A 22,710-nucleotide genomic window follows, 5' to 3' on the forward strand; every position below is an offset into this window, starting at 1 on the left:
AGCGTAGCAGACGAAAAGCACGCAGGACTGATAACCTGCCGTTAGTTTCTGCAATCAGCTCCCACACACTGAAAACCACAGCCACATTTTAATTTGCTGTTGGCAAAATATGTCTGACACAACTATAGCTGCATATTGAATGTACTGTATATAGGTTATGTTGGGCTCATACTGCCAAACCTTTGCTTGATACCTGAACAACTTTTGTGTACCATAGTCAAACAACAAAATGGGTGGTTTCAAAAGACAGTTGAACCTCAAACAATATGAAATGATAACACATATTACCGGATGAAGCAATAAGCAGAGATCAAAAGTCAGACTGCATGGGTATCATATTACCTGATGACAACGATGGAACCGTCAAAGATGTTGTTTGCATCAATAAAGTATGTCCACGTGAGAGCCAATAGCTTTATGATCATCTCCAAAAGAAATGCAATGGTGAGGATGAAGTTACAGACTTCTAACACACGTGTCAACTCGATAGGCTGTAGCAAGAGAAAATGTAAATAGAGAAAGACAGAGCACCACAGGATAGATGGAAAAAGAGGTGGAGATAGAGAAAGGGAGCAAAAAAAGCAAAATCAAGTTAAATTGAAGATGAAAGAGAGGAAAGGAAAGAGAAGTTAGACAAGCAATACATAGAAACATAAATAACAATATGCCCTTTGGTGTTCTTTATGTTGGAAAATCAGCACAAAATTGGTGGGGCGTCTCTTTAGATCTGCAGCGTAAACAAAATACTGTAGTGACTTTTCTTTTGTTGATGTGAAAAATATCCAGAATCAGAGGCAAAGATTGAGGCAGCTCTCATCACTGTCTTTGTGGCAATCAGTCAGAGCCATCTCAGCTTTGAGCCTTGCAGCTGCTCTAGGGTTAGGGTTAAGTCTATGGGTCTTCTTACCTTACACACTCAATATGTTATAGAACACTGCAGAAGCCCAATAGTAAGCCGACTGAAACACTTTACTCCTCACCTCTTTGTGGTGCTCAATGACCATGGCAAGAATACTGAGGAAAACAGCAAACATGATCACTTTATCGAAGAGTTGACTTCTGACCATCCTTTTGAGTTTTCTGTTGAACCGTGTCCAGGCATCACCCTGGAAGATAGGGGAATCAGTTATGTGACCTTGTTGTCCGTGAGGCAACATTGCTGTTGCTGCTGCTGCTACAATAGCAGAAAGTTACCGACTAGTCTCACCAATAAGTCAATCTTGTTGTCAGTTTCCGGGTGCACCCTGCTGTGATGTATATTTGAGAAAGGACAAGACATGAATAACAGTGAATAACTTAAGATGGACGGAGCTGCCATTATTTTCAAGTTAAATGGAGCTTAAATTTGACTGGTTTCATAGTCACTGGTTAGGCTTTAATGTGGATTAGTTAAACTGGGAAATTTAAGTAGCTTTCATGGATGTGGCTTAACTTTAGCTTAGTTAGTCAGTCTATGAAGTCCTTGAGTAGGGTAAGTAAGCCTATATGAAAACACCTGGGTATGAGCACATGCTGTTGGTCCAATGGCGATCATAAAAACCTGGAATTGTGAGACAAAACAATTCTCCAGAATCACTGACTGCACCTTTAAGAAACAGTAACTGACCTTTTCTCTCTATGGGTGATCCGCTTCAGCCAGACGGTTATCTTGCTACACAACCATGTGATAGAAGCAGAGCTGGCACTCGGCTTTGGTGGATCCCTTTCCATGTTCTCGGAGAACTGGGTGGCGATGACGACTGCACACACATTCATCATGATAAAGGAGCCCATCTGGTTGGGAATGTAAAAAGTGGTTATTTAAAGCAAGGGTTGGAAAACTCTGCTTCAGGATACTGCACCAGCAACAGGAGCATATTCTTTGTGGCTACTTACAATGGTGGCAAGAATGAAAAATATAAAACTCCAGGAGGAATGAGCATCCATGACAAAATACATGATCTCTGTCCATCCTTCCAGAGTGACAACCTGGGGGTAGAGAGAGACAGAGAGTGATATTTCAATCTGGCAACAGTTAAACAATCTCTTTGTTAAAGATATGGTGAACAATGAACCAGTATATCAAAACTGACATCAAAGAAACAACAGATAGAGCATAAATAGCAGATATATCGATGTGAACCATTTCTATGGGCATGCCACATGATGTTTCATAATAGGTTCTCCAGTTCTCAAAGTTTAGACTGTTATACCGTGCTACCATAACAAACTGGCAAATGACACTTTCAGGTTCCCTTCCTGATATTTTTAACTTCCTGTTTCTGCACAGATAAAATAAAAGCCCCACTTACCTGGAATATGGTTATCCAGGCGAAGACAATGTTGTCAAAATTGATAGCCCCCATGTAAGGATTGTGATCCCCGGCGCGACAGACATTGTAGAACGTGTTCCAGTTGGTACAAGTTTTATTAGCTCCGTCCACCGTGGGGAATAACTGACTCACAGCTGGTCCGTGTCGAGGAGCAGCCGATGAGCAGATATTCCCTCTGTAAGGTGGCAAATCTTCGCAGTGATGCATCCCATTCTTGTTGGGGAGCGAACAGATAAATGGGGAATTTTCCTCATCCTTGGATATGTAGCATGGACTTAGGGTCACATTGTATTTTCTAGATAGAAAAAGAATGATAAACAAACAGTTCACACACATTAGAATTGAAACCATTATAATAATAAATATGAATATATTAATGTTTAAATAATAATAATAAAAAAGAGAGTTCACATCTGATGGAGCATTTTTTTATGCTCTACAGAAAATGTCAGTATTGTCTTGCTCAGCAATATTGTCCTAAGTTTTTGCTAGATTGCCTCCAAGGCCTAGAGGAGGCCACATCATAAGCAAATTAGAGCTGCAACGATTAATCGATGAATCGATTATTAATCGATTACTAAAATAATCGCCAACTATTTTGATAATCGATTAATTGTTTTGAGTAATTTTTTAATAAAAAATTTCCAAATTGCCTGATTTCAGCTTCTCAAATGTGAATATTTTCTGTTTTCTTTAATCTTCTTATGACAGTAAACTGAAATATCAGTGTGTTTTGGACATAACAATACATTTGAGGACGTCAACATGGGCTTTGGAAAATGTATGAACATTTTTCACAATTTTCTGACATTTTACGGACTAAAACACTAACCGATTAATAATCGATTAATCGAGAAAATAATCGACCGATTAATCGATTATCAAAATAATCGTTAGTTGCAGCCCTAAAGCAAATGCAATTAATCACAATAGTCCAGAAACTATGAGTGAAGAAATCAAATTGGCAATCATCAGAATAATCATTGCCTATTAAAGCTGGGGTGGAGGATTTGGGGAGAAAATGGCAGTTGGGATAGAGATTCGAATCCAAATACCTCAACCGCTCCACTTGTTCTCTTTGGTCCCTCCCCTATGGTCCCTCCCTGGCACGCTCTACACCAACAAAGTCGTGCCAAAGTAAATGGACAGTCCCAACAGCCAATAAGAACAGAGAATCGGAGCCTCGCTCTGATTGGTCAAAGTGTCAACTCATGTTAACTTTGACCAATCAGGAATCACATACCGCATTTGTACCGCAAAACAATATCTGGAGCAATTTTTTAAGCTCATCCCAGAGAAAAATGCAAACATTAAACGAACAGACCAACAATTTCCTTACGCATTAATGTCCTCTCCCAGGAAGCAGCGGTTGCGCAGCTCCCCAGCCCACAGCTGGATTCCTACAACGGCAAAGATGTGGATGACGAAGATGTAGAGGACGAGAACATTTCCAAGCATGGGCATGGTTTCCAGGAGTATTCCCACCAAGACTCTCAGACCTACAAAGATGAACACAAAAAGGTACACGTTGTAACACAAACACAAGCATGCTTATTATGCACACATGTTCAGAGTTTACATTCATGATTAATACTTTACTTTCATTCAAAATGTATTGATATTGTAAGTTTGGCACCTACAGCATCCTCCCTGTAGCCAGCCTCAGTTGTGTGCAACAAAAAAGTTGTATACTGTTGTTGTTAAATGTCAAAAGTTCATAATACTTCATACTTTTTGCTCACAGGTTATTGCCTTATTCAGCATTACTGTTGTACCTCAACTATGACAAAGATCAGAAGTCAGAAATTTGGGAGGTTTATCACAGCGGTTAACATCCATCAAGTCACAGTGAAATCTTGACATGTTTCAATTATATAATTATACACAAAATTAACACGACTACATACTGTATAACACCTACTGTAGGGTGTGCCTGGAAACACACTGAAACAATTAATTAATATGGATCAAAATGATCATCTGTTTAAAAATACTTATTTTCTTAAAATTGCATGAATTGGGTATTTGATTTGATGAATTACTTCAAGCTCTCTCTCAGCCACTGTAGTGATCGGATGGCTAGAATGAAAACCATCATAGCTCTGAATATAAAGGAAGTGAGGACAACTTAGCAATGCTACGTAGTTAGTATGGGCCATGCAATAGATGTCATGTACAGAACAGACCAACAGAAAAATCACAAAAGAACAGATCTATGATGACATTAATACATGCAGAAAATGTATGTAACATGTGGATGCAGGAGCACTTCAGATGCTGCCACAGATGTCTACTTACTATGTACTTTGGGGATCAGTCTCACTGACCTGCATGCTCGAATGAAGTACAAGTGGAGGCCGACAAAAGACAGAATATTATCCAGCAACCTGAAGAGACAGGTGCACAGAGAAAGGAAGAAGAGCTTTATTTTGTGTTCTTTCAGTTTAACTTTCTTGTTTCTCTGGTTTAAAACTAAGAGCCCTGCTATATTTGTGCTTGAAAGATTGCTCAAATTGTCTTGAGAAATAAAATATGATGTTGTTCTAAGGTGACTTGTTATATCTGCACACTAAAGAAAAATTGGAACAGTTTGAAAGCGTGGGCAAAAGGAATGGATACTAACTCTCCAAAGTTGATGAAACAGTCAAACGTGTTCCAGTTGCACCTAAAGTAACTTCCTTCATAGCCATAGAGTCCCAGGGCCACCATCTTGATGATCATTTCCACCATGAAGTACGCAAAGAGAACCAGTTCCACTATCTGGCCACACACGTCAGACACAGAAGTACAGTTAAACAGAAAACAGAAACAACAACACTAAAGCTAACATAAGTGAACACAGAACTAGCCAAACTGCAATAATAGAAATCAGTTGGCCATGTGTTGTAATGTAGAGAAAGGAAATGCAGATTCACAGTGGATATTTAAACTTTTTTCTTTTTTCTTTGCATCACTGAGACGTTAAGTGTACATTTCACATTCAGAGTCAACTCAGTAGAGTGCAGAGGTCTCACAAACCTCTAAGCTTTGTCTCTTTGGTGCACAGGGCTTGTTCATACCCAAAGCAACACAGCTGACCACCACCATAAATGTGGAGAAAACGTCCAGCCATGTGGAGGAGGAGGTCAAGGTCAACATGCACAGAATGAGATCACATTCAAACACATAATTTATCAACAACAGCTTGTTATATACAAGCTAGTGGGACTTATAATGGTCAGGTTTATACTGTATATTATGTTGTAGTGATTGATTTAACAAGCAGACAGCTGAGAATACACATAGGGAGGCATGGGAGAAAGTTAACGCTCTTCTTCAAATCCTTTTTTAAATTCTTCATAGAAACTCTGAAATACACATCAAGGTACAATATTTATTCTAGCTTAGAAGCATTGGGATTTGAACACATTTGGTCTTAACAGGTGGCACACAAGATTAGACTTCCAGCAGTTAGAAAGGATATGGGCAGCATGTCAAGAAGAGACACCATTTACGGGGAATTGATGTTTGTTTGAAGCAGCGGAATACACAAGGGGCTAGGGACGGGTAGGGGAGCTTCTCTGTCGAGGAGACGTCTGGGTTCAGACCTTGTTGTTCTGGTATAGTGAACGCCACCTCCTGCTGCTCTTTTGTCTGTCCCATTAAATCTGTCATGCTGGAGATGAAGCACAGACACTCTGGAAGACAAAGGTCAAAAAGAAAGAGGTTAGACAGAGGTGAAGAGTGGAGAGATTTTCATTTCATTTTCATTTAACTTTTATTTATCCTCGAGAGACCAATTGAGGGGTGACCCTCATTTTCAATGACGTCGAGTTCAAACAAATTCAAAGGAAAAACAACAATACATAAACAATATTCAACGCAAATACATCAAATACACAACAACAGGTGAAGAGAAAAACAATTGAAACATTTACACAGTGGTGAAGATTAAGTGGTAGCAATTAAAATTAAATGGGTGAAAGTACAATATAGCCTAATTAAAACAGTTACAGGTAGAGTTTGGCAGATTTTAAATAGTTTGTTTAAATTGGTTAAAGGATATGAAGTTATTTAGTTTAATTTGTTGCTGTAAGTTGTTCCAGGAGTCAGGGGCACTGAAGCTAAAAGCTGTCTTTCCTAGCTCAGACCGGGCTTGTGGGACATAAAGCTGAACAATAGGGTAAACAAGCAGGTGAGAGGTGGAAAGGAAGAGCCAGGAAGAGAACACAGGCTTGGGAACAGGAAAGAGACAAGAAAAAAGGCAACGTGAATAGAAAGGCTAGGGATTTTCCATAAATGGCTAAAAACCTCGCCACAAACAAAGAAACAACAAAAAACAAACTACGTGCAGGATTCTACTGAAAACCATCAGTATTAGTTAGTTAATTTTATCATTTGTCACATACACAATTGCAGAGGGCAATGCATAGTGAAATTCTTGTGTACGAGTCCGGCTGTCATTCAACTATATAAAGTGCAAGATTATAATAATGATTGGGTGGTCACTGGGACGGTCACCTGCTTAGCTAACCACCACTCAGGTATGTGAGAAAATGTATAGGCCTGTAGGCTAATTAGTAATTATTAATTGGCATGTGGAAGTAGGCTATTCAAATCCTTCAATTAAAGTCAAGACTAAAAGTAGCAATACATACCATATAGGTCTACAGTATTTTTATGTCGAAATTAAGTTATCAATTATAGGCCTAATGTTTGCTTACATTATTTTGCAATTGAGAAAAAAAAACAATACAAAAAATTGCCTGTAGGCCTATTGGCTAAATTTTAGCAGGTGGTTTCTGATGTTTCTCGTGGCATTTTCTTTGTTACCTTTCGTCGTTTTACAGTGGGAGAAATGTCCCAGTAGGCAAATGACGACCCTTTTGCTACTGTTATGCTACTGTAGGCTAATTTAGGCCTACTGGTAATTCAACAAACCAAGGAGTAAAGTGCCTTCTGTTGGCTATAGAAGAACAACAGACTAACTTTAGGCTTGCTGTTTTCTATTTAAATCGTTACATTTTAATATGAGTAGTCTTATGTTTTTTGTTGACAGTGTGTCCACAACACAACATTTATGCTATTTAAAAAAAAACGATTAGCTCCAGAAAATCACGAGCTGGCTGGGCAGTGGGCCGAAGCACTTACCAGGGAAAAAATGTCGGTCAATTTGTGTCGGTCACATTGTCCGCTCATAAATCCGTTACTTGCCGTTCAGGTTCAGTAGCCTATCACATGTGAGTTTTCCCAGCTAATTTAACAGGTAAGCCTACCTGTAGAAACTCAAATGTTGTCTAGTTTAAACACTGAAAATGGGTTTCAAAAGTCAGATAAATATTTGGCGTTACACAGCAGTGTCAGGGTCACATTCCGGATCTTTTTGGAGAATTCAAACAGTATACCCTGCACTATTGTGTTAATGCGGCAACGAAGTTCTGTATAGTCATGGTAACAGATGGTGATGAACCATTTCAAGTAACACACTTGAAGGATGTAAAGAAGGAGGACACATCTGGAATTTTCAGCAGGTAAGACCTAACATTACGTATTAAAAGAAACTGATGAAAGGTGTCGAGAGTTGTTTGCTGAATAATCTTTGTTCCAAACTCCAGTCCAGCTGGTGGCGCTAATGCACATCCAATCTGGGTTTACAACTGCCATAAAAACAACAAAGAAGAAGAAGAGGCAAGTAAAGCTCAAACCAAACAGGTTTATTGTTTATTGTTGTGTTACTGACGGATCATGCGTGACGCTGACAGCCAAAGTCTTCAAAAATGCGAAACAAACTTAAACAACGCAAGAAACGTAAAGATGGCTCGCCGTGCCGAAACAAAAACGAGCCGCGGACCGTCATAACGTTAATGTTATCAGAGTCGAGCTGCTTCAATGATGACATTTCAGCAAACTCACTGGAAGCAAAACACACACATGGTTCAACCGCTGCTGCTGCTGCAGCTGCTGATATTTGCGGCATAGAGGTTCAACCAGTTCAGGAGCAGAGGAAGAAAGACCTTAAAATTGCACCGGTGTTCTTGTTTTTGACACTGCAGCATAAGAGTAAACGGAGCAGGGAAGTGGAGTCGGATCGGCCTATAGAGAGGCTGCAGCAGGCTAATCTGAGTGAGGAGGGTGTGCAACTGGTGGAAAGTCAGCAGCGGTTATCAGCAGTTTGTCGCCAGACGAACACAGAGAGAGGACAGCTATTACCCTCGGCTCTGCGTGGCTGTTTGCAAGAGATCCAAACATCTAACCAAGCATTTCCAGCCAGCACAGTGTTCAGCACTCTGCAAAAAAGAGCCAGGGAAAGACTGAAGGGTTTGGGATCCACAGGTGAGATTGAGCAACAATCGGTTGTGTATAATGCATCTGCATTCATAAATTGTTAAGGTTATAATGATTTTACTCCGACATCCAACTGTAGGCTATTTGTGCTCGCTCCTTTCCAAAGCAGACAATTCCCCGGATCTAAGCTCCCTGCACCTTAAAGAGAAGAGGAAACGAGGAAGTGAAAGCTCTGAGAGGGTGCCCCCCAAACGTCCGAGGTTGGGTCTTGCAGCAGAGTGTGCCACTGGTGGTACGGGTCACTGTCACACGTCAGTACAACATGGTCCCCAGGAAAGTACTGTCTCCACAGGCAAGAAGCAGCCCAGAAGCAACAAGCTGAGTCGCTCTCGCAGACTGAGGCAGCAAAGTGGGAGCCCAGCAGGACTGGGACAGGACTCTGAGTCCTACAATGGATTGATAGATCACACAGATTGTTACAGCAGCCAGTCAGTCAAGACCTCTGACACTCTCCAAGGAGGTAAACTTGTTGTAAGTTGATTGTTTTGTTTTTTTACATCCCTGATTTGTTTCATGTCCTTTAAATTGTAGGGATGCCTTTCTTTTTGTCTAGATTCCAGTTTTGAGGATGTTCTCTGGACGGACAAATACAGCCTGCAGCATTCAGGGGAAGTCATTGGCAACTCTGCCTCTGTGAATAAACTACAAAGGTGAGTTTTGTACACATAGCTCCCTCTCCTCCCTTCACTTACCATTAAACATGAAATAAATATGAGGAAAACCTATTTTTGGAATTCAGTTGGTTGAAAAAATGGAAACTACGAGCTGACTGCTACGAGAGGAAAAAAGAGGAAGAAAGGAAAAGAGAAGAAAACAGCAACGGTATGAGCTGGCATATGTCACGTTTAACTTTTGTCCACATACAAGTTGTATGTAAGCTAAGGTTCAAAAATCCAATTATGTATCAGCCTGCTAATAAACAATTTATTTAGCCTTCTTATTTCAGGGGTTTCCACATGAATTTAGATTAGTTTTTATTTTGACAATCAAACTATCTTCCTGTGCAGACTCGTGGGACTGTGGAGACTTCCAGGGTGAGGCTGGGGTAGAGGACGAAGGAGAGGAGCCGCCGTGTAACACCATGCTGATTACAGGACCTCCAGGTGTGGGCAAGACCGCCTCGGTGTATGCCTGCTCCCAGGAGCTTGGCTTCAAGGTTGGAATCAATATCTTTGGAATCAACTTTCAAGGCCCAACTTAAAACACATCTTTTTAAACTGGCATATTCCGTCTAACTGTTGTCTTTCACCCATATTCATCCCACTTGTGTAATTTGTAAATTGTCTTGTTCTTTTATTATTGCTGTCTTTGTTCTTTTTAACTCCGCTCTGTAAGGTGACCTTGGGTGCTCTGAAAGGCGCCTATAAATAAAATGAATTATTATTATTATTATCTGAAACAAAAAGTTTAAACTGTAATAACAAAAACATACAATAGTATGTCAGATCAAATTCAAATTAGACATAAGAAAATTCCTTAGAAGAATTACTTTTTTTTTTTTTTTTTAGGTTGAGGGATTCCCACATAGGTATAACCTGCTTATTATTGACCATACAAACGGCATTGTTGTACCTCAGCTCTGAGGTGCCACTTCATATCATCATAACCTAAAATGTAAAATGTTTACTTACTTAGATTCTCACAGATATAGCCTAGCTGGAATTATGTAATACACGTGGGAAAAAAATGTCTTTAAGCAGCAGGTCTCTCAACATGCAGCCAAAAAGTTTCATCAGTGGTGGCATCAGTGTCTAGACCACCAACTTCTTTATAGAATGATTGAATTAATTTAAATTGATTGTCAAACTGAATCAATCGTCAATATCTGGACATAACACTTTAATAAGAGGAATTATTCTTTTGATGGATTTTTTTTTCTTCACAAAAGGTGTTTGAAGTGAACTGCTCGTCACAGCGCAGTGGCCGCCATGTCCTGTCCCAGCTGAAGGAGGCCACCCAGTCCCACCTAGTGGAGATGTCAGGGAAGGACCCACTGAAACCAACTTACCTCAACAACTATGGCTGCGCTCCTAAATCTGATCCTTTACCTGGTAGGACACAGAAGACGGAATGATTTAACTAAGACAATAATGATTTGTTTATCAGTGAAAAAACATATGCTGTAAGGTTTATGTAGTGTTTCCATGTATACCTTTGGACAGTAATGGAGGGCTTAATGTCATATAAGCACATTTGACACGTTTTTATGTTATTTTCTTTAACAGTAAAAACAGTTCCTCCGAAAAAAGTCAACTCTACCTCAAAAAAGAGAGCAGCGCATTTTCCCTGTTCCAGTCGCAAAGGGAAGGCTCATCGACCCTCTGTCACTTTGGCCAACTACTTTAAGATGAAGGCCAAAGCAGATCACTTACACAACGGCGGCCCCTTGCCATGTGAAACGCCAGACTGCAAGAAATCGGGAAACCTATCACCAGGCTATGATGGAACAGTGCCACAGAACAGAAAAATGGCAACATCACTCATTCTGTTTGAAGAGGTAAACCATTCAGCAAAAGCACCGCTGTAAAAAGTAATGTACTTGAATGGATAACCAGTGTTTGGTCTGTTATTTTTTTGCAACTTTCTGCTCCCCCACAGGTTGACGTCATATTTGATGACGATGTTGGTTTCCTCGCAGCCATCAAGGCTTTCATGATTACCACTAAAAGGCCAGTCATTCTCACCACCAATGGTAAAAACGCACACAGGCACACACACACACACACACACACACACACACACACACACACACACACACACACACACACACACACACACACACACACACCATGTACTTTTCAATAGAATGATTGTAGTAGAAGCTGTGATGCAAAAACAAATGTCGTCCTCAGATCCGTCCTTCAGAGAGAGATTCAAATGCAGCTTGGAGATCATTTTCAGAAGCCCATCAGCAGTAAGTTTATCTCTGTACCCTTTGTGCGACTTTGGTGTGAAACGTTTGCATGCATGTTTTCCTAAAATAGCTCACACCTTCTGTATGTATGCACTTACTTAGTGTGCTATTAAGACACCCCCCCCCCCCCCCCCCCCCACACACACACACACACACATACATGCAAAGTTCTTAGAGGCAATGTGAGCCGGAGTGTTTGAGTTTGTCATGAACTACTTGATATTGTCAGGTGAACGTCTGTAGCTACCTGCAACTGGTAGGTTTGGCTGAGAACGTGCGATTGGATTTGGACGACGTGCGAAGCCTTCTCAGGCTGTTGGGAGGTGACGTCAGACGCTGCCTGTTGCAACTGCAGCTCTGGGTGCACAGTGGTGGAAGCAGAGGCTTGCCTAAGGAGACTACACACACGCAGCGTAAGTTACTTTACAGTGGCTACAAGGAGCCTTCAGTTTTTGTTTGATTCTAGTGGCACGTTTTGGACAAAAGCGGTAGTGTTTATTACAAGCCCAGCGCCCAAGCACCAAACAGTGGCACGTGTATATGTTGAGGAAGCGAGTGAAAGAGATACCACACAATGCACAGCAATGAGGTAATGTATTTATATTTGACTGTCCAAATTAATAATGGCAATATGACGATGGTGAAGCAAAGAAAACAAAGGCCTGCCATGAATTGTTTTGTCTAAGTTCCAGGGAGATCATATCTGAGCAAAGACACTAATAATAACTAAACAAAAACATTGTCTTTTTGCCTATGGTCTTGCTGTTACAGGTAATTTATTGGAAAAAATTTACTATTTCATAAAAATGTCAAGGCTTCTTGTAGGAGGTTTAAATAAATCAGTCACGCCTCCTTATATAGACAAGGATTTCTGTTATCAAAAACCTTCAATGTCGATAGAGTTACAGGATTTATTTCATTTTCCTTATCTAGACTCAAATATTACTGAAAGAGGAGATGATGTAGAGCCCCAACTTCCTCCATGTGACTCAGGTTGCACTGTTAGCATGCTGGGACTGTACCCTGTGACCCAAACCCAACTGCTAAACCTTCTAAAGGCAAGTATTGTTATAATCAATCATTTTTTTAAATTTTAAATTTTATTGACTTAATCTGTCAATATCATCTCTTTATTTAATTCTTCAGTGTCAATTCTGGTCTGAAATGGAAACGCTCAAGCTCCTGCGGCTCCTAGCTGAGAGCTGGAGAGGCGGGGTGCCTCTTCTGTACTCCAACCTGGAGCTCCTTCTACCCATCGGCCCCAAACTAACTTCACTCCAACTCATGGACAAGGGGACTGGTTCGGGGCCGCGAAGTGAGCCGGCACACTCTGGAAACATCAATCCAAAGGTGTCTGCAGCAGCCACTGACAGCAAACCTCCGAGGAATATCTCCAGGCTCAGCAGAAAGAAACAGATCCCCACAGTGTTGGACGCCACCACACCATTTTCTAGTTCTACACAAACTCCTCACAGAGCCTCACTTTCAAGAGAGGAGATCGAACAAAACGTAGCCCGAGTGGCAACCGACAGTTTGGACGCAATGGCCGACTTCTTTGACCTCATGTCGTACCTTGATGCCACGGTGGTGCCGGCTGCAACGCCACGGCTCGTTACAGGCTCGTGCAAAGCCGAGATGTTTGTCTGGACGGGAGCTGAGATAAAGGACGGCATGCTAGATGAGATGAGGGAGGATGAGGAGAGAAGCAGCAGTAGCAGAAGCCTAGAGATGCTGCTAGATATTCAGGCTGCTGTCGAGGGCTTGGGGTGTCACAGGTGCTGTTGGCGAGTGTCTGAAGCGTGGACCAAAGCCCAAATCTATAGGCAGGAACAGGGAGACAATAAGTGGGGAGGAAGGCCGGTGGAGACACTGATCTTACCGGCTTATTCCAAAAGACAGAGCCTCTGCTTTAGTTTTCAACCTCTTTGCACACCAAGGTGAGTTTATTCTCCATCTCAATTTACACAATAATGATTGTTCGCTGTCACTGTCCAATGACTGATTATTGGTTTGTTTTATTCACTGTCATACTCCTGCCTTTCCCCTACCAGTGTATCCAAAAAGAGGTACGAGCTAAGCAGGAGGGTGCTGGGCATGAAAGCCTTCAGCTTGCTGGGGAACAGACAAGCCGTCAGCGTGGACTACTTGCCCGTCCTCCGCTACATCTGTCGCCTTCAGAGAGAGGAGCCAACCAGGTGAGCTATACACAATACAGATTTAAATTCACGTTCGATTGCGAGTTCAAATAATAAGGAATTAATTTAGAACGATAGCAATTGTTTAATATATCAGTGATTCTTGAGAAGTGGGACAAAACAGGGTGCAATGTTAAAAATACAAACCCTATGTTTCGGCAAATTAAATTACATGTATGTATTCAACATATACTAAGCTACTGAGCTAAGCTTTGACACAACCTCCCAGCTTTTGTTTTTTTTACCGTCATTGGCCTATCACCACCGTCGGATGTCAACTCAATGTGTTGACATATTTAACGTTTCTTAAACATAACAAATGGAATTTATCTAGGAGCCATTTGGTTTTTCTGTTGTTAGGTGCAAGTATGAACTACTTCAGGAAAATAAAATGATCAAAAAATTTCAAATAACTTCTTCAGAAAGTGTAAGTCGGTGTTGAAATATCATTGTTGTGACACAGGACTTTCAAGATTCGAAATGTAAAATATTTTAAAACTACAACACTTATCAGAGCCTGTCTGACTCTACTGTACTCTGCAGAGGTAGAATTTGACAAGTCAAAGTTACAGCTGCCCCTTATTTCGCCTGATTTTATTACATTTTACATAATGAAATGTCTGACGGTGTTGACTTATAGTAAAGTTGTCCCACAACTTAGAATCCTTATAAGACATGAATGTGTTGTTGAAAAAGTTTTTATTGATGAGAGATTATTTAGTGTTGCGTTTGATGAAAAAAGCTCTTTTTAATCATTAAAGTAAATTTGTAATTTGTTTTAAAGATAACAGCAGTTACATATGGAAGACGACCTTTTGTCCCGGTTCTCAATAATCACTGATATTATTAAATCCAATTTTAACTCCATAATAAAATGTGGTCAGATCAGGGTATTCAGTGTGACAGTGAAGGACAGAATATGGGTGTTGCATGCTTCCATAACAAATTACCATCAATTGTAGATCCGAAATCAACTAATGTTATCAGTTACGTCTTCCATTTGAATCGTCATAATTTAAAGGTCGAGTCAGCGATTCCGGAGAACACTTGTTGTCAAATATGTGAATATCTCTTCACAATCCGCTACCTGTACTTACTATTTGTAGTTGGAAAAAAGAGCTCAAGCTGTGTTTTGAAAAAAGTGGTTTTAATACACAGCCTTAGTTTTGTAAACTGGTATGTAAAAAAGGGGGCCCACTGTAGCAAGCAACATGCCAATTTACAGAGCCCAGGCTGTTGATTAACACTGGATTTTTTTCACAACAAACACACAGTACGGAGAGGTATCGGATATTGAGATTGTCACTGATTTTGACAACATGCAATCTCCAGAATCACTGACTGCACCTTTAGTGTGATATTTTACATTGAAATAACACTCAGTATTTGCAGACACAATTCTAATTATTTTTCCTCCATGTCAGGTGTCAGAACTTCCTCAGCAGCATACACATGGATATCTCCAAGTCAACCGTTCAACTCCTGGCAGAAGATTTCTCATAGAGAAAAAGTATCTTCACTACCTCCAGTCAATATTTATTTAACTGTGCATTCTTTTTTACCTGAATACTGTCAAACTTCTATTATGCAGTTGAGATGAGAAACAACGTTTTATTTACATGTGCACCCATGAAAGGTAAATAAAATTCTATTTTTGTAAATGTTTAAATGTAAATTATTTTCAAAGAATGCGACACACATTGTTCAGGTAGTGATGTGGGTTGCTTTCACTTTATGTAAGTTTTCCAAAGCGAGGTAGACAGCAGGAATAAAGCAGTCCTGTGTTCCAAATCGCATACTCTTACGATCAGCTGTAGTATGTAGAATTGTTAAACAAATGTAGTTAGCATGAAATAGGCTTTCAATTGGGACGTAGTTATTTACTTCAGTAGAACATCACACCTTGAACTTGCCTCTTTGGCTTATGCCAGGGGTGTCCAAACTTTTTTCACTGAGGGCCACATACAGAAAAATCTACGAAGGGCCGGGCCACTTTGCAAAAATAACACATTTATCAGGACATGTAGCTGCTCTGATGTTTAGTTTCATAGTGTCTTCGTAAATTGTAATCCTTCTTCACGGCAACACTTTACTTGCACATTAAACAGATACATTCCCCCTCTTGTTAAATGCCATTGATACATCCAGTGTTTTCTGCTTTTGCGTCCAATGTCCAGCTGGGTGAAAATAGTGGCCAGCCGAGATCCCGCCCCTCTAAGGGGGGACCGGGGGTATGCCTCCCTGGGAGATTTTTTAAAGTTTTTAAAGTGAAATGCATGAATCTGGTGCACTTTGAGAGGGAAATTAAGAGGCTAAAGCTGAAGAATTTTGTATGAAAAAAAAATTGAGACACTGTCAGATGAATTAGAAGCTATTGGAGAAGGACACATGGATTTTCCATAATATTAATTTAAAATAAAATAATATGCAGGGTCCTCTGGGATGGGCTTGGTGCTCTTTTTCTTTTATGGGACATATTTCTCTGTAATATAATGAGTGCATTTAAATTATATAAAAATTAAAAAGGGCCATATTACATTATATTTTTAAAATCGGCCACGGGCCAATAAAAAGCGGGCCGTGGGCCAACCGTAGTTTGGACACCCCTGGCTTATACAGTATATCCGTCGCATTGTCGGTAGTTTTCATATGGAGGCTCAGTTGATGTGACGTAACTTCCGGTGCACAGTGGATTGTGGGTCAGAATCGCCAAAAAAATCATACTGATTTCCACACTCATGATCTGATGAAGTAGGGCATCCGGATATTTAAGCATGCTGCATCTGACCACATGTATTGGGGACATCCGAAATCTTTTTCTACCATACTTAATAGCGGGGATGGGTATTGGAAACACGCCCTCTGTCTCAACCCTCATGCTCAACATCTCAAAAACCAGTACAAAGAGAGTGTTTAATGTAACAGTTAGAAAAGTCAGTGCTTAAATGAACAGCCAAATCTGTCCTAATTTGGTAGAAGTTCAAAGGGCTCAGCATGAGGAGTGGATGTAGTTCAAGTGCACCGTCTGGGGGGCGTTGGATCAGTCTATGTACTGGTTTAACTGGAAGACTGGCTAAGCAGCTCGTAAAAGGCGACAGCCTGCAGCAGGGCGTCGCACAGTTCCTCCCCTCCTCTTCTGCTGCCCATTTGGAAAGAATTCCTGTGTTTCACCAGCATCTCCGAGGGGAAGTTTATCCTGGGAAGCTTCTGTGTCACAGACTCTGTCATCAGCTGTCGCACCATCTGCGCCCCGCTTGTCCGCGACTCGCCAACCATTAGTCCAAAGTGACGGCCCACGGCAACACGCATCATGTTCAGGACTCTGCGGGGGGACGGGAGAAATGAGGGGAAGTCAATTCAACTACGTTCACCAAAAACCACAGAAAGTAAGTTTCAAAATGAAAAAAGGTGGAGTCAGCGATTCTGGAGAACGCTTGTTGACAAAATCTCTGTTTGTCAATATCAGTGAATATCTCCTCATGATTCGAAACCTGTTTGTACTGTGTGTGCGTGGTCTGAAAAAAAATCTGGTGTTATTACATATACATAGCCTAGTATCTGTAAACGGGTATGTAAACAAAGGGGGACCACTGTAGCTAGCAAAATGCCTGTTTACAGAGCTTAGGGCTGTTTATTAATACTGGATTCTTTTTTTCAGTGCACAGCACACACAGTACGAACAGGTAGCAGGTCAACAACAAAAAACTGACTTGACCTGTAATGTGTTTGTTCTTATAGGATTGTGTTGCCTTTTCATAGTACCCAGGGGGCAAAGTGATTTTACGGACATGGGCTGTTGTAAAAGGTTGTTCACCAGCAATGATATCTAGGACCTTCAAGGATCACAACCTGGGTGGACAACCTGGTCAACTACCTGCTGGAAAGCTACAGGGGGCCGAAATAGAAAATCGGAACAATGGTTTAATGTGAGGGTAAAATTTAAAATGTTTAACTTAAAGATATCATCATGAAACTTTGCCAGTTGATCACTGGCATTAAAACAATTATTTTTTTGTATAGAAGTTTTTTTCATTTTTTTTTTTTTATATATGCAAATTTGGCATATTTCACAAATGATGCACATATTTGCATATCTTTAAAAAACTAAAATCTAGATATTGGATACAGCCTGAGTTGAAATCTTTATTGCATTGACAAAATATTAGTGTATTAAGTTTCTACATAAACTTCCCCTGTGAGAAATCAAGTGATCATTTTGGTTTGATAGTGGCTAGATAGACATGAGTTGATAGTTTTTTTCACTGCTCTGACCCAAAAATCTCAACTGCTGAAGCCCTACATGAACTAAACTTTCAATAATAATTCTTAGCACTATTCTGAAGGTTATTACAGAAGGATTTGTTCACATGTTGTTCATTGTCTGTCTGATTTATGAGAAATGGTCTTCTTCAAAACATGACGAAATGTATTTTTAAGGCCTGTGCATAGTATTTTTTTATTTATAAAATGGAAAAAGGCTGTATCCCAAATCTGTTCTGTTTGGACACTGATATGTTGCAAAATGCAATACATTTTTTAACTCTGGCTTTATCCTACATCTTGATTTTAGTTTTTTAAAGATATGCAAATGTGCGCATAATTTGTGAAATACAGTAGAATTTGCATATATATTAAAAAAAATAATTAAAAGAACTTCAATACAAAAAATCATTGTTTTAATGTCAGTAATTAACTGGCAAAGTTTCATGATGATATCTAAGTTTAAATGTTTCAATTTTACCCTCGCATTAAACCATGGTTACAATGTTCACCCCCTGTAGCTTTCCAGCAGGAAGTTGACCAGGTTGTCCACCCAGGTTGTGATCCTTGAAGGTCCTAGATATAATTTCTGGTGAACAACCTCTTACAACAGCCCATGCCTGTTTTCAGAAAAAAGGGGGTTTTGCCCCTGGGTATAGTAGAGAAATCATCCTTGATATAAAATCTATTTTTTTCCCCTACCTTGGAGGAATGTTGGTGTCAGGTGGTGTGTTCCTTGGCTCCAGCAGAGCAAACATCATGGCCTCCACAGTCCTCATGTGGGCCATGACGGGGAATAGAGTCGTATTCTGCACTGAGATGGAGGACTTCTCTATTATGTAGAAGTCAGCTGATGGGAGGATGGACACGACTGCGGAGACCTAGCGGCAGAACAAAAGGCAAATGGTGAAGTTGCATATGGTTGAAAGCTTCTCTACCGAAACTTATTCAGCTAGTCACTATCCCAGTAATAACATGGACTCTGGTTTAGTCATACTCACGTCATTCAAGTAAGCAGAAGCCAGGTAAGTTCCCTTCAAGAAATTTGGACAATCCACCTGTTGCCAATCGAGTACGTTCATCCCACGGTCCACATAAGCCCAGGCAATTTTATTAGTCCCACATACTATCGACACAACAGAACTGGCATCCTGGGTAAACAAATACAGAATCACAACAAGTGGGCGTAGTGAATTATCCTGATTTCTCTAACATTTAAATCAATGTGTTTGACAACTGAAAATAGATGAACAAAGATTCAAACACAGAAAAGTTGAACGTCAGGGTCAACCATGCATCAGTGTAGTTTGGGGTCTTCTCTTGCCCCATGCTCCACAAGAAAATGTAGTAGTCAAAGAGAGCACTACACAGCATGTGAAAGGGATGCTATTGACCAGGCGAGGAAGATTTAACAAAATATCCTATCGTAGAGACTATGGGTCATGAAATCTTTGCAACATGGATTTTAATTGTCCTCTTTTGATCTGTATCCCTAATTTTTACAGAAAAGGGTTCCCGCAGCTTAAGGGAAATTATATCAAAGTGTTTTAAGACTTTTGAGGTCCACTCAGAATGAAATTAAAGACCAACCTTACAAAAAACAAAAGTGTAGATATTAATAAAAAAGGAGCCAGATAGTTTAAAACTCTTGCTCTACAAGCAGCATTATTTTTTTCCACATAGAGGTCAAGGCAGGTGGATCAGAAACTCACCTCCAACCAGGACCTGTCTACCTCTGGCCTGATAAACTTGGCCAACTGAATCCTCACTTTCCTCTGCTCCTTCTTCACCGGGTTGAGGATGGAGTTGAAGACGGTGACGGCGCTCTTGTGCTTTAGTAGCGGCACATTGACCACGCTCTCCAGATTCAGAAAAGGTCCGTTTTTAGTCCTGTACTCCACGATGTTGAGCGACTTGCGGCCTCTCAGGAGCTTGACGACTGACAGCTCCGACGACGAGGCGGTGTTGAGCAGCTGGAGGATGGCGTGCCGCTGCTCGGAGGTGTAGTAGGCGTCTAGCGGTCGGTTGTCCTCTTTGCAGGGCGCAGAGGTGGACGAGAGAGCGGCGTCCAGGGTCTCAAAGCCGGCCACAGGAACGCGGCTCCGCCAGCAGCATGTACACTGCAGATACCGCGGCTCCAGCTCAGGCAGGGAGCGGTGCTGAGGGCGACGGAACAAGCCACAATTCCCCGCATACTGACCTGCAGAGGAAACACAAGACGAGGCGCGTATTTACAGATAATTACGATAGACTGACTGTATTCAGAAAGAGAGAATTACATGTATCACAAGTTGGACTCTTCACAGCACGTGACGTAAGCAGAGAGCCAGCGTGCTAATTACTGTGGAGCAGTCAAACAGTCGTCATCGTCAAATCACGAAACACGTTTTAAAGAGATAAGACAGTGAGCAGGTACAGTTAGCCTACATATAATATTACGTTTGCAAATAAAAGTAGCGCGTTTAAATGGGCTTAACGTTACGAGTCTGCTCATTCACATGTTCACAACAACGAATCAGTTCACAACAAACACCTACTTCTCTGAGCGACCGACCACAGGAACCGCCTCGCGAACCACATCGTCATTAATTAAAATAAATAATCGATCTTTCCAGTTACAACATCATCAGGTTGAACAAAAACTTTGCCCTTTGGTTGTTGTCCGACGATTTAAACCGGCCGGCGTGGCACCAAAACACTACTTGGATTAGTTCCGGATCTCACTCCTCCTCCTTCTTCTTCTTCTTTGTGTAACATCCGGGTTGGGAACCGACGTAGGCATATCCATGAGGCATATAGGCTACCGCCACCTACTGCCTGGCGACAATGTGAGACATTGCCAAAAGAGCAAGTGGCACAGCATGCAAGTACGCGTACATCAGACAATTACTTTTTACAAAAGGTGACTTATCACATTGTAAAAACGTTATTATTATTTTTTGTAAGAGGACCAAGGTCCCTAACAAGGTTAACTTAAGCACAGTGCTGGAACAAGCAAATAGCCTACATATCCCCACCATGTTATTTTCTGGAGGTGACTTGAAAGCAGCCTTCAGGAGCTTCATCCTCATGCTGGTCACAATGTGGCTCACCTCTAGAGCTCCCTTCAGGGAAACTGCAGACATCTTTGCTATACCACTATAGCCACAGTTTGCACTGCAGGACTGTCGTCAACAACGGTTGTGAAATGGGGGCAGGCTTTGATCGCTTTGCTGGCCATGAGGCACTCAGCTGTAGCCCACTTCAGGTGTCATTGATATGGGTGCCACATTTTATTCCAAAATAATTTTTCCTGCAGATCCACAGAACAAATAGACAAACAGAAAACGTTTTCTGTGCGACTGTAGGACATGTGTGCTGCCAAGGGCAAAAATAACTATGTACTTTGTCAATTCAGGATCTTTTGGGAGATGGAGGATAACTGTGCCTGTAGCGTCCTGTTTACATCTGGCTTACCTAGGGCCTGTTGCAAGTAAGACCATGCTCTCTCTCACTGTCTATTCTTAAACACACTCACATCACATTTTTACTTTGGTGATGTTTCCATATTCTTTGTTTATTTTGATTAACAGGCCAAGTGGAGTACGACAGACACCACGTAAGAGCATGAACACACCTTGAGCACTTTGTTAAGGTGCCACTGCTCCATTGTTGTGTGCCCTGGAGATCCGGTCTCTGTTAACCCCCAAGGTTCTGCAGCATACTCCATAACATTTGAGTGGCAGCAGATTATACACACACACACACACACACACACACACACACCCACACACACACACACACACACACACACACACACACACACACACACACACACACAATTAACTATTCTTGTCAGTGATGGCAACAGAGTTATAAGAGGATAGGAGGAACACTGAGGTCATACCACAGAATACGCAGCAGCCATATTTCAGTCATGAGGATGAATCATAAATGGATTATACAGAGGTATGGGACCTAAATTGTCAAAGTTAAGTCGTCAAAATATACTATCAAAAAAATGAAAAGATAGATTTCTTCCTGCCCTTTCTTCCTGGTTGAAGCAAAACATTTTGGAGCCTCTAAATCAGTGGTGTCAAACATACGGCCCGCGGGCCGGATGCGGCCCGCGAGATGATTTAATCCGGCCCGCGATTTGTAGAGCACACATTTATGAGCATTTCAAAAAAAAAAGTAAGTCTCTAGCCCATTCCTGTGAGGAGATATGAATTTTTAAAGAAATAACCAAAATGCTCACTCCAGCCGCTAGGGGGCAGCCTAAATAAAAAAAAAGCACATTTTAGCAACGTGGGAAATGGTAAATGGCAATCTTGCTTCACCGCTATTAATGTTTCCTCCAGTGCTTTATGGCAAAGTAAAAACCAAAAAAATAAAAAATAAATAAAACAATTTTTATTTTTAGTGCTGAACAATTAATGTACTAGCAAGCGCGATGTGTCCGCGGCTCTGCACGTGCGAAACGAGCAGGAGCATGCTAGTGTAGGCCTACAAGATTTATTTCCTAATTTTCCATGCTGCTTTATTTTTATGTTTTAAATTGGGAAAAACGAATTCCAAAACAACCAATAACCTCTGTATTTAAAAATAAATCAAAACAGTAGAAGTTGCACTTTTATTAAATTTTATTTTGTACTGTCTGCATGTTTGCACAAAATGTGTCCCTGTACATATAGTAAACAAAATTGGACAACTGTAACGTCAGTGC

At 40.9% G+C, this 22,710-nt stretch overlaps 2 protein-coding genes across 3 annotated transcripts; one reads left to right on the top strand and one right to left on the bottom strand.

Annotated features, from left to right (window-relative positions):
• The first annotated feature begins 7,991 nt into the window (after positions 1-7,991).
• Positions 7,992-15,276, top strand: atad5b (ATPase family AAA domain containing 5b). 2 transcript variants are annotated; one of them, XM_080029949.1, is made up of 14 exons: positions 7,992-8,624; positions 8,743-9,096; positions 9,190-9,286; positions 9,376-9,458; positions 9,644-9,792; positions 10,525-10,687; positions 10,862-11,133; positions 11,235-11,328; positions 11,489-11,550; positions 11,780-11,963; positions 12,484-12,608; positions 12,697-13,487; positions 13,602-13,745; positions 15,170-15,276. In XM_080029949.1, the coding sequence occupies exons 1-14, from the start codon at positions 8,069-8,071 to the stop codon at positions 15,246-15,248; spliced, it is 3,153 nt and encodes a 1,050-aa protein (XP_079886075.1). In that variant the 5' UTR covers positions 7,992-8,068; the 3' UTR covers positions 15,249-15,276. The 2 variants fall into 2 exon arrangements, with proteins under 2 accessions (XP_079886075.1, XP_079886076.1); XM_080029950.1 differs by having other exon boundaries at positions 8,746-9,096.
• A 1,503-nt stretch (positions 15,277-16,779) lies between these two features.
• Positions 16,780-20,680, bottom strand: tefm (transcription elongation factor, mitochondrial). The gene is made up of 5 exons (XM_080029951.1): positions 20,543-20,680; positions 19,718-20,205; positions 19,007-19,156; positions 18,708-18,886; positions 16,780-17,067 (listed from the first exon to the last, which is right to left on the bottom strand). Exons 1-5 carry the CDS (start codon positions 20,589-20,591, stop codon positions 16,803-16,805), a joined length of 1,131 nt encoding a protein of 376 aa, XP_079886077.1. The 5' UTR covers positions 20,592-20,680; the 3' UTR covers positions 16,780-16,802.
• Between the last annotated feature and the right edge of the window lie 2,030 nt (positions 20,681-22,710).

The sequence above is a fragment of the Ammodytes marinus genome, assembly GCF_949987685.1.
Source record: "Ammodytes marinus genome assembly, chromosome: 6".
Lineage (NCBI taxonomy): Eukaryota > Metazoa > Chordata > Actinopteri > Uranoscopiformes > Ammodytidae > Ammodytes > Ammodytes marinus.

What these genes read in the sequence shown, in the direction of transcription:
- tefm (XM_080029951.1), bottom strand. Translation starts at nt 20,591, where the DNA reads ATGACGATGTGGTTCGCGAGGCGGTTCCTGTGGTCGGTCGCTCAGAGA. An exon ending in GTGGTCGGTCGCTCAGAGAA is followed by an intron (nt 20,206 to 20,542) that starts GTAGGTGTTTGT and finishes TTTCCTCTGCAG; the next exon opens with GTCAGTATGCGGGGAATTGT. An exon ending in GACACCAACATTCCTCCAAG is followed by an intron (nt 17,068 to 18,707) that starts GTAGGGGAAAAA and finishes GTCCCCCCGCAG; the next exon opens with AGTCCTGAACATGATGCGTG.
- atad5b (XM_080029949.1), top strand. Translation starts at nt 8,069, where the DNA reads ATGCGAAACAAACTTAAACAACGCAAGAAACGTAAAGATGGCTCGCCG. An exon ending in TTTTCAGAAGCCCATCAGCA is followed by an intron (nt 11,551 to 11,779) that starts GTAAGTTTATCT and finishes TGATATTGTCAG; the next exon opens with GTGAACGTCTGTAGCTACCT. An exon ending in AACTGCTAAACCTTCTAAAG is followed by an intron (nt 12,609 to 12,696) that starts GCAAGTATTGTT and finishes TTAATTCTTCAG; the next exon opens with TGTCAATTCTGGTCTGAAAT.